The sequence below is a fragment of the Ammospiza nelsoni genome, chromosome 9 (genome assembly GCF_027579445.1).
Source record: "Ammospiza nelsoni isolate bAmmNel1 chromosome 9, bAmmNel1.pri, whole genome shotgun sequence".
Classification (NCBI taxonomy): Eukaryota; Metazoa; Chordata; class Aves; order Passeriformes; family Passerellidae; genus Ammospiza; species Ammospiza nelsoni.
Genome location: NC_080641.1, coordinates 5,418,797 through 5,430,208, shown reverse-complemented (window position 1 = coordinate 5,430,208; position 11,412 = coordinate 5,418,797). Strand labels below are relative to the sequence as shown.

General features: G+C 49.4%; 1 protein-coding gene across 1 annotated transcript; it reads right to left on the bottom strand.

The window, feature by feature from the left end:
* Nucleotides 1–587: 587 nt before the first annotated feature.
* LOC132077005 (endogenous retrovirus group K member 8 Gag polyprotein-like) lies at nucleotides 588–8,243 on the bottom strand. The gene is made up of 5 exons (XM_059478447.1): nucleotides 7,611–8,243; nucleotides 7,071–7,529; nucleotides 2,209–2,285; nucleotides 1,862–1,967; nucleotides 588–596 (listed from the first exon to the last, which is right to left on the bottom strand). The coding sequence occupies exons 1-5, from the start codon at nucleotides 8,190–8,192 to the stop codon at nucleotides 588–590; spliced, it is 1,233 nt and encodes a 410-aa protein (XP_059334430.1). The 5' UTR covers nucleotides 8,193–8,243.
* Between the last annotated feature and the right edge of the window lie 3,169 nt (nucleotides 8,244–11,412).

Sequence of the window (11,412 nt, the reverse complement as noted above, 5' to 3'; positions counted from 1 at the left end):
AAGGGAAAAAGGGTTTTTCCTGCTAGATTTGGTGAGGTGTTTCCAGATTTGCATACCAGCCCCGATGTCACTTCCTCCTCACAGTCCTGGGTGCCATTTTCCAGGAAGCAGCAGGGTGATACCCGACAAAGAGGGATTTCTAATCATCAACAACAGGTAATTAAAGGAAAACTATTAACAACAGGTAATTACAACATGAAATTATTAATAAAAAATAGTTAAAACTCCAACTTAGCAGGATTTGGTTTAACTTGTTAACTCTGCAAACTTAAAAAAAAAATGGACAACTTTTCTACTCATAACACCTTCCTCAGCCTCAGAGCCCCTCCAAACATGCCAAAGACCCTCAGGGACCCCCTAGAGACACCCAGCGCCCCACCAACAGGCGCTTTTGAGCCCCCAGAAGCCCCCAAATGCTCTTGGGGACATTTGGAGAGGGAGGAGATTGGGGGCAATCCCAAAGGTGGGGGAGATAAGGGAGGGAGTTTTGGGGGTCTCCCCACCTCCCAGGTGCAGTTTTGGGGTGTCATTGCTTTATTGGCCCCACCATGGGCTGGGGATGCCCAGGTGGGCATTCCAGGAGTGTCTCAATGGCCCTGGGAGAGGGAAGAGAGAGCAAATGGGGAGAGTTAGAGGGACCTGGGGGAGGCGCAGTAGCAGCGGCCTGAAATTTGGGGGTGGGGTTCTCTTACCAAAGGCGTCCCCTTACGGCCTGGCAGTGGCATCACAGCATCCAGAGGAGGTGGAGGTCCCCAAGAGGGCCTGGGGGGACTGCATGTCACAGGGGGTGGCAGTCCCACAAGTGTTCTCCCATCCCCACAAGAGATTTCCTTTGCCAGAAGTGTTTCCCTAGCCCACAAGTGCCCCCTCAGCCCCTCGAGTGACTGCTGACCCACAACTTCCCCCCCACCCCACAAGTGACCGCCCCGGCCCACAAATTACCACATGAGCCCAGAAGGGCACATCCAGGCCCATCAGTGACCCCTCTGACCCACAAAAGGGGGGGGGGGGCGGCTCACGGGGGTCACGTGTCCTGAAGCTGGGCCCTCCCTGGTGCGGGGGCTCAGGAAGCGCCTCCCTTGCAGGCCGCAGGGCATCCTGGGAGCCGCGTGGCTTCCAACATGGTGCACACCACCGAGCCCTGAGGCCGTCATGTGACCACCAAAATGGTTCCTGCAGCAAAGGCTCATGGGAGTCTTGCTTCCCATTGGGTGGCAGCCCCTGGTGCAGAGGGGCACAGCGGCTGCTGCTGATTTGCCACGGGGCATGGTGGGAGTCGCGAGACTGTGAGCATAGTGCCCCCTGCAGGGTATCCAGAGAGCTGCTTCCCATTGGCCAGAGGGTCTTGTGGGAGTCGTGTGGCCTCCACCATGGATCCTGCCACAAGGGTTCCTGGGAGGCAGCTTGGGGGGAAGATGCCCGCTGGTGCTTGCAGAAGTGCCTCAGGTGGGTCACGTGACTGCCTGGGCACTGCCGCCTGCAGGGTCCTGGGGGTATCAGGTGACCTCCCGTGTGACACTCCCTGCAGGGAACCCCGGGAAGCAGCAGAGCTCAGCAGGGCCCTGCCCACCAGGGGCGTGTCCAGTGCTGGCTCCTCCCCTTGGCGTCACCTCAAGCACCATTGGACAAGGGGATCATCGAGGGTGGAGCTTCGGGGGGGCGAAGCCTCTGTTTGGCTCTGCCCCTTACAGCCTGCAGCGGCGGGGCCTGAGCATGGCCTGGCAGGAGGAGGGTGTTGGGGAGGGGCGAGGACCCCCGAAATGCTGACCCTGCAGTGACCCCCCAGGGCTGGTGGTCTCGGGAGGAGTTTGAGGGGCTGCAGGATGCACTTATGGGCAGAATGGCAGGTCCAGGGCATCACCTGCGATCGGGTGGGGTAGTTGGGGGTCCTCAAGGCGCTCTTGGGGTACACGGGCACAAGGGAGGGAATTGGCAGGCACTCAGGGGTCTGGGGAGCACTTGGAGTCCTTAAAGGAACACTTGAGGGAACGGGGGAGCAGACTGGAGTCTTCAGTGGGCACTTGGGGATCCCGAGGGGCACTTGAGGCCGGGCTGCTCTCCCACCTTCTTTGCACCGGATGCTCCCTTCGCTGCTCCAGGCTGAGCCTCTGCGGAAGGTATGCGAGAAGTGACGCGGGACCGTCCCGAGCCCCGCAAATTCCTCCGTCGGTCGTCTCCGGAGCCCTCAGGCCTGACCCGCTCCATCACCCCAGCGCTCCCATTTGGTTTCGCCCCAGCGCTCCGAGCTTGGGCGATGATTGGTTCAGGGCGGAGACGGGCGGGCGCTGCAGCCAATGGGAAGTGGGGGAGGGGGAAGGCAGGGGAGGGGAGGGGTCCTTGGGAGGGCTTTGGGGATTCCTGGAGGGGTTTGGGGGTCTGGGGACACTGAGAGATGCCCAGGGAGTTCTGGGGGTTCACTGGGGTGGTTTTGAGGATCTCAGAGAGATTGTTTGGGATCCCCAGGGAAAAGCTTGGGGTGGAGGGAGGTTGGTGTGGTTCTGGACATCCTGGAAGGGACTGGTGCAGGAGGGTCAAGGGGATCCCCTTGTAGTTCGGGAGGCCCTCGGGTTGGTTGAAGTGGCAGAGAGCTGGGATCCCACTGACAGAGACCCTCCATATCCCCCATGGACCCTGCCAAATCTTGCCTAGAAACTCCAAACCTTCCCAGGGACTCCCAGATCCTGACAGGACTCTCTCAGCTCCCCTTAGATCAGTGAGCCCGTCCAAGGGAATGATAGAAAAATTGGCTGGCAAATAAACTTTCTAACACAATTTGAAGCATTAGAAAGCAGGCATTATTTATCTGTGCAGGACACACTGAAGGATTTCTCCTTTAATCTGATGTGTGCGGTGAAACTGCCACAGGGTATGGTCCTGTATGGGCCATGAACAGGTCTCTAGTGGTCATATTCACGTAATGCTTCCATATTACACGTGACCTTTGTTATGAACAAAAATTCAGTTAATTTTTTTTCTGTGAGAAAAAGTTACCACTACTGCTGGGCTGCTGCCTTTGTTATTGTAATCACGGGTCGTTGTCGTTAATGGTTGTTTTTGTATTAGTAAAAGCCCTGGCTGGGGCGAGTTAATGGCCCTTCTCCTGAGACTGTAATGGGTGGGGACCTTCCCAAGGCTAAGTTGTACCTTTCCCAGAATAGTGAAGACACCTGAGAGGGTGGGGGGGGGTTATGCAAAGTGACTCCCAAGACCAGAATGCTTTGTGGAACCCCCGACTCCAAACCCACGGAGAAACCCCAAAAACAATGGGCCACCTAAGAGTTGAGAGACTGGAGTGATGTCTGGACGTGAGGAGCCGAGTGCTGAGCCTGCAGAGACCCGGAACACCTTCGGACCCTCTCGCCCTGACCATGGGAATTGACCCCGGCAGTGAGACCAAGCTGACGGAATGGGAGGGGTACCATCTTATGGGATCAAGCCCTAAAGGCTCCCAAGAGGATCTGATCCCCAGCTCTGCCCCTGGTGGACAGAGCTGTGCATATCCTCCTCCTCTGAGTCGCCTTGGGAGAGACGACGGGAGACTGCAGCCCCGCCGAGCTACCCAATCCTGAGCTGATCACTTTTAATAAAGGCATTAAACAGGAGAAGAAGTCTCCTGGCCCTTGTTTATTTCAACCTTTCCTTGAACGTTTTCGTTGTGCATGCACTGTTACTTCTTGTTACATAATGTAGTGGTGAGAGTTTTTTGCAGGACAATGGACATGTGCAACATATGCACAATCCAGCCTTCATAGAAACTGAGTAAGGTCACCATGCCCTTGAAAGACACAGAAGGAAAAGAATACGCTCAAAAGCAGGCAGTTCAGGATGCAAAGGCAGACAAGAAAACCGCAGCAAGACACATGAAGAAGGAAGACTAACTAAAATAACCAAAAATATTAAAATGCATGCGTAAAAAGGATTTAACCAATCATGTATTAGCTTGAGGTATGAACAACAGAGAATAGTATAAATATGGCTTGCTTTTTGTAATAATTTGGTTTCACTTGATCATATTGGTCATAACGTGATGTCCCGTTAATGGTCCTCTGCAATGTAGCAGCCCACAGCCTGCAAGATTTTCCTGGCAGTCAGAAGCCTAAGATAGGAAATGCCAAGTCATGGTGACTGGACTAGAAGCCCCCCTCTTCCACCTTTGGACCCCTTGCTTATCTCTAAGACTATAGGTCACTTTCCTTTAACCCTTGCTATTGGACAATTTCTGAAACTCCTGTACCCTATATAAAGAGCTGCATTTACCCAGCTCGGGCTGAAGTGCTGTCACTAGGAACTTTCACAGAAGAATCAATAAAAGACACTCCTGTGGAACCCCACACAGCTCTTCTCTCTCCCTGTGTCTGCCTGCCTGGGCACCTAGCAAGCTGAGAGCTGAAATCACAATGAGCTGATAATCACTAAAGAGCTGATATCTCTTAAGATTGCTAAGGTTGCCTGCGGCTAAGAACTGCTTGGGAGCTCGGACAGCTGTGTTGAACAGGTCAGAGTTATCTGGACACCCGTTGCAGCCTGCTGGGGTCAGCCTGAACCCCAGAAAAGGTTGCAATAATGTAACTTGACAAAAACACCACTACATTCCTCATTACCTATTTTCTGCTGGCTCCATCTGTGCTTGTAATTCTCTCGGCATACCTTTACATAATTTTAGCTTTTTTCCCAGTTGTCTTTAAGGTCCATCCAGCATCTTCAGGGCAACTGAAAATTTCTCTTTTTCGTGTCATTTATCAGGAGCCCCAGAACTCTTCCAGGAACCCCCATCTCCCCAGAGGGACCCTGTGGTTTGGGAGGTTCAGAGGGCTGAGGGGATCACCGGGTAGTTTTGGGGGATCTCCAAGTGGTTTTGGAGGTCCCTGGATGGCTTTGGGGGTGGGGTCTCTGTCTCTGGACAGTTTTGAGGATCTCTGTGGGGTTCAGCGTTTCCCCATTTTTATGTCTTCATTTTAAGGCAAAGGCCCTTTAATTCCCTGTTTACCATTGTCTCTCCTGGCTCCAGCTGGTTTTCTTTAGCTTTTTCAGTCATTTGGGCCAGAATTTCCTATTCCTTGGAGCTCCCCACTGGGACTTGGGCCATTAATTTTGGGAAAAACATCTGGATTTGGTTTATCCTCTCCCCAGGGTCATAGTGTCAGGAGAATAAACCCACAAACAACAGAGTTTTTTTTTCCAAGAAGGAGACAGAGGAGTCCTGTAACTTTATTCAGATAAAGGGAGAGGTCAATGGCATTCCCCCTGGGGTCTGCCAAATTTTTGGAGGATGCAGCCTCCTTTTTATCCTAATTTCCTGGCTGCATTTCCCTCTCTCTTTTCCCACTGGCTGGGGTGCTTGAGAGGCACAGTCTTCCTGAATCACCTAATACAGACCCCCTTCCAATGTATACCCCCCCTATTTCGTTTCCTTGTGTCAATCAGTGGAATTCCTATGGAATTTATGGTTCTTCCCATTGTTTCTTTTATCTCTTAGTATCCATTTTTGTTCATCAGCAGACCCACAGTCTGTTTGTAAAGACAAATCCCTCATTCTTTTTAATGGAGTCAGCACCATGGGGATTGCAATTCTTTTGAGTTCCACTCTGTGACATCCTATCAGTGACAAGATCCAGCTGCCAGTTCCCAAATTCTCTGGAACTGTGGGTCATGCCTCCCTGGCCCCTCCTCCTCACATTCCATCCTGAAATTTTGCTGAATCTGCCCAAATCTGCATGATTTGGCTGTGGTTGAGCCCCATTTGGGGATAAAAAGGGCAATTTGGGGACAAGTGCTCTCTGTGTCTGCAGAGTCCCTGGAATTCTGGAGTTGACAGGCTGGTCAGTGGGGAGACTTAATTCCCTGTTTTTAACTGGATTTCCTTATTCTTTGGGATAGACAGAAATTGAGGAGGGGTTTTTTGCCCAAATTTCAGATTTTTTTACCCTTTACCCTCCCCAATTTTATGTCTTTTTGTCGCAGTCGAGGCGGTCACGACATAAAGCAGAGACCACAAGCAGTCTCAGTTGGTAACACTTGGCAACAGTTTATTAATGAAAATGGCTGATCTTTTATACACTTTCCAGTTGTTTACCCTTCCTCTACCTTAGCTATTGGCCACAATAATTCAATACCATGCCATTGGTGAAAAGTTACTCTGACTCCACCTAACTTTCTAAAAATGCTTCATCCAGCTGCAGAATGCTCTTATCTTCCTTCTCTCGATCTCCTTGGTTACGGCCTTGGAGACAGCTCCTTATCAGCTTCTTCTTCTTCTTACTTCTCGCTCCTTTAGCTAACAGGCCCGCTGCTAGCCCCTTCCACAATTCCCCCTTTTTTGTTTTTGACCTGTAAATACAGCTGCTATGGATTTTTGCAGGGCCCTTTGCAAAAACCCAAGCAGAGAGGGGACACACAAAATCACAATCACAGCCATCAACAAAATTCCCATTCTTCCTTCATCCATCTTTAAGTACTGATATATGGTCTTAGCCAGTGTCATCCGCACGTTCTGCGACCCTTGATGATAATATCTGCAAAGAGCTCATAAAGTCCTGGAGCTGTTTTCCGAGATCTGAAAGATAAAAATATCCATTCCAGAATATGCAACTGATCTTCCCAGTTATCATTCCATTGACACAGTATTCCACATGGTATTTCATGGTCTTTCAAAATAAACAATTGAACACCAACAGAGGGATCTATCCTGTTAACAAATTTGTGTGCTAGGGCTAATTCAACTTCTTCTAGGGTCTTTTTTGCCACTAAGGTCAATTGCCTCTCATCAGTGGAGGAAGTGATGCCTGACAGCAGATCAAACAATGGTTGCATCTGATGATTAGTTATGCCTAAATATGATCGAATCCAACCTATTAAACCAACCAATTTCTGTACATCAGTAGCAGTTTTAACATCAATGTCTAACTTTACAGGTTGAGGCATACAACATCGCTGCTTGCACTTGGCCTAAATGTTGTTTTCTGGACAGTACACTGTGACTTTATGTGCCCTTGTTGTCCACAATTATAACACTTCGCTGAAGGTCTTAACACTGCAGCAAGAGCTGCCATTTTATGCTCGACTGAACCAACTTTCGAGCAAGCAGTAACCATTTCAGACAAGGTGGGTTCCCCAGGCAAAGTATCAATAATCTTTCTGCAATCTGGGTTTGCATTTTCTTTAGCCAATAGTACACACAATTTGTCTCGCAAAGTTTCATCATCTACTTGTTTCTCAATAGCGGCAGCAAGTTTTTCAGCAAACTGCAAAAATGGTTCTCTTGTTCCTTGTTGTATAGTAACATATTTCTGTTTTGGAGCTGCCATTTCCATTGTTTTAGTTAAGGCACTCATGCCAATTTGCTGAGCTTGTGCCAAAATCGAAGGATCCCACCTTGCCTGTAAATCTGGATTAGCAAAAGGCCCAGAGCCCATTAGGGCATCAACACCCACAGCATGACGAGGGTCGTGTTGAGGCAACTGCATATTTGTTAAAGCTGTGCGCTCAGCCACTCGCCTCCAAGTTTCTTGAAATACACCATATTGTACTGGCTGAAATAGAATTGTAGCAAGATGAGTGATGTCATAAGGTGCAAGCAAATCTGCATTAATCACACGTATTAATTGCATTACCTCTGAGGAATTAATACCATATTGAGCTACTTTTGATTGGAGGTCTTGCACAACCCTCCAGGCGAAGACATGATGACTGTCGTTCTGTCCTGTTCCAGGAGCTGCTTTGAAAACTGGAAAAGCCATAGGGTTATCACAAGCAACATTTGCAATGGCACTGTTCTCCTGAGGTACTCTTGGAGCACCTAACCTTTCTATGATGTCCCAGTTCTTTTCTTCAACTGCTTTCCTCCTAACAAATTCCCAAAACTCCTCAGGGTGTCGAGGAAGCACAGTGACTTGGCATGGAGGCAAAGTCCATGGGGCAGTAAGACTAGAGCTCTTAGGAGATGAAGAGACCAGAGCTCCTTGCCCCAACTCAGGTGTTACTGCGGGCGACTCATCACTTGACTCGCTGTTGCTGTCACTGTCAGGTAAAGGAGGATGCAGCCTTGCAGGTTGTTCAAGCATCTCAGAGGGGAGCGGGGGGGCAGACGGCTGGACCAGAGAGGAGGGAAGCGGGGGGGCAGATGGCTGGACCTTTCTCTCTGCTAAAGACATTTCAGCTAACTGGCGTAGCAGTGTAGTATATACAGGCACCATCTCGAGCTGCTGTGCAGGTGTGAGATAAGGAGGCTTAGGAGTCTGATAAGAAGAGGCTAGGGCAGGTTGCCCAGAAGTTTTGGCAGCTTTCCCAGAAGCCTTGGCAGCTTTCCCAGAAGCTTTGGCAGCTTTCCCAGAAGCCTTGGCACCCAGCCCAGAAGCTCTGGCAGCCTTCCCGGAAGCTTTGGCAGCTTTCCCAGAAGCTTTGGCAGCTTTCCCAGAAGCCTTGGCACCCAGCCCAGAAGCTCTGGCAGCCTTCCCAGAAGCTTTGGCAGCTTTCCCAGAAGCTCTGGCAGCATGCCAGGTAACTCCCATGGCATCCGAACTTTCTTCACCAAGTTCCCCATCAGAGCCCCCTTCTACCTCAGCCCCCCCGTCAGATATCAGCCCCGACTCTTCATCCGCATCTTGCTCTGTTTCTCTCTCTATTCTCCATTCCTTTAAAGCCTCAAAGAGCGAGTTCCAGGTTACTGCTAAATCAACAGCTGTTTTATCTCCCGCTCGAATAACTTGCCAAAGTCTGTCCCCGACTTTGTTCCATGCCTTAACACTAAATGCTGTGTTGGGATCAGTGCCAAAATTCTGTGATTTAGCCCACAGCAATATATTACGAAGCTCATAGTCTGACGTATTAATTCCCTTATTTCTTAACAAAACTTTCCATGTAGACAGAACACTTTCTTCCTCTTTAGATAAATTTTGTCCCATTATTACTAGTTGGTGCTCACCTACTTCCAGGTGTCTTGATTGGAGGGAATCAGGTCCGGACCTCCCTGTGGCTTCCACCTGCCACTCTCAGCTGCACCAACGCCGCCTCCCCCACTACGTCCCAGTGGGTCACAGTTGCCAATTGCTAGTACCCTGTATGGGCCCCCACCGACTATGTTCTTATCACGTCGGCGTCTCCAAAATGTCGCAGTCGAGGCGGTCACGACATAAAGCAGAGACCACAAGCAGTCTCAGTTGGTAACACTTGGCAACAGTTTATTAATGAAAATGGCTGATCTTTTATACACTTTCCAGTTGTTTACCCTTCCTCTACCTTAGCTATTGGCCACAATAATTCAATACCATGCCATTGGTGAAAAGTTACTCTGACTCCACCTAACTTTCTAAAAATGCTTCATCCAGCTGCAGAATGCTCTTATCTTCCTTCTCTCGATCTCCTTGGTTACGGCCTTGGAGAAAGCTCCTTATCAGCTTCTTCTTCTTCTTACTTCTCGCTCCTTTAGCTAACAGGCCCGCTGCTAGCCCCTTCCACATCTTTTCCCTTCACAAGTTTCATAATTTTAGTTCTTTTTCTTTATAAATGTTGGATCGAAACAGTTTTTGTGCCCAGTTTTTAAAATTTTTGTTCATTTCCCCTCAAATCTCAGGGGTTTGCCCTTTTTGTGCACTTTCCCCCCAGATTTCAGAGTTTTTGCCCTCTTCATGCCCACAATTTGGAAATTTCCCCCCCTCTTTTTTGAGGCTGAATTGAGGATTTGGGGGAACTTGAGTGGGATAAGGTGCAGGGAGGTTTGTCCTGGATTTTGAACACCATTTTGACCCAAACTAGGGGGAATTTGGGGTCCCAAATTTCATCCTTTTCATAAAGTTTTAGTGTGAATTTGGTGGAAATGGGGTATTGAGGTGTGTCGTGGTCCGTCCTAGTGAACGGGTGACGTGATGATTTTTTGGTGCAAAAATAACCAGCAAGGCACAGGGGATTTGCAGTAACAAATCAACAAAATGCAGTTTTACCGAAGTAACCACAACTGATATGCGTTGGTGAGGGGATCTGGGGAAGAAAAGGAGAAGATAAGGGAAGAGGGAGGAAAGGAGGACAGGGCGGGGGTATAGCTACCGAGACGTGGTGCCGCTTTAGTCCTTCGGGGTCCAGCCGTTGAAGCTCACTGGGGCACGTCTGGGGAGATCTCAAAGGAATGGCTGAATTGCACCCCAATTATACTATTTTTTGTTGGGGGGAAGGGGAGCCAAAACAAAGGTCTCCAAGAAGGGGAAAGAACAGAAAAAGGGAGGGGTATACACCTAGTCATTTTTTTCATGGCCCAATGCTCGCAGGTGCATTTATTCTGGGTAGCCTTTCCCCTCTTCGTGCACACCTCCCACGAGCTGGAGCGGGTGTTCAGTCCCAGTCTCTGGAAGAAGGTGCAAGGGGGGTTTTCTTGCATGGGGATTTCTTGTCTTGGTTCCTTGATGAAGAGGCTCACATCTCTGTTTATCTGTCATGGTGGTTGAAGGCAGGTGAGAGGGGTCTTCTCTTGGAGGGGGGAACCACCCCAGAGCTCAGACCAGCCAGGCCAGGAGGTAGGGAGAAAGTCCAGATCCATTGTTCAGAAAGAGCAGAGTGCCCCCTTCAAGTTCAGCATGACATTTTCTGCAAACAACACCTGTGAAAATACTGAGCTAATAGGCATATGACTTTCCCTTCCCACTGGCTCAACAGTTTTTAACTTTTCGGTGGTGGTCATGACAATTGTGAGACAAAAATGATAGATATTTTGGACAGACTCTCACTAGGCGGCATCAAGGTAAGGGGTTGGTGGGGGAGGGCTGCACCAGCATTTTACCCCAATTTTGAGATAAATATAGGTGATTTTGGTTGAACTTTATCCTTTTTGGATAATGTTTTGGGCAAATCAGAATGGATTGGTGTAGGAGCATCGGGGGGTAGGACAGTTGAGATGGATGGAGATGAGAGATCTCTGCAGCCAGATTGTGGAATTTGCGGTTTATAGCAAAGGGCCTGGGTGCAGGGCCCTGCTGGGAGCTGCCAAACACAGCTCAGAGCAGGCCCGAGAGAAGTAAAGACAGTGGTAAAGAGAATGACAGAGAGAGATGATGAGAGGATAAGGAGAGAGTAAAAGAGAGGATAAGACAGCAAGGTTCCCGTTACAATACAATAAATCTTCTGTGTTGAATATTCTAATTCTCACTAACCAATCTAATACAAGATACAAATCCTATAGCATTGTGGTGGTTTGACTGGAAAGGAGATTTCTGAGATGCTGTGGTCACTACCAATGGATGCTCAGATTTTAAGATTGGCATTTGGTTTGACTACTGAAAATTAGATCAGCCTCTGAGAAAACACAGGGGTTAAAAACCAGAGCTGCTCACCTGGGAGGTCTCTTGGGTTCCTGCGGTGAAAGAGGTCAGAGCTCTCCCCTGCCCAGCTGTCTGCTGCTGGGTGGGGGAGGGGAAAGCCGCAGGGCCT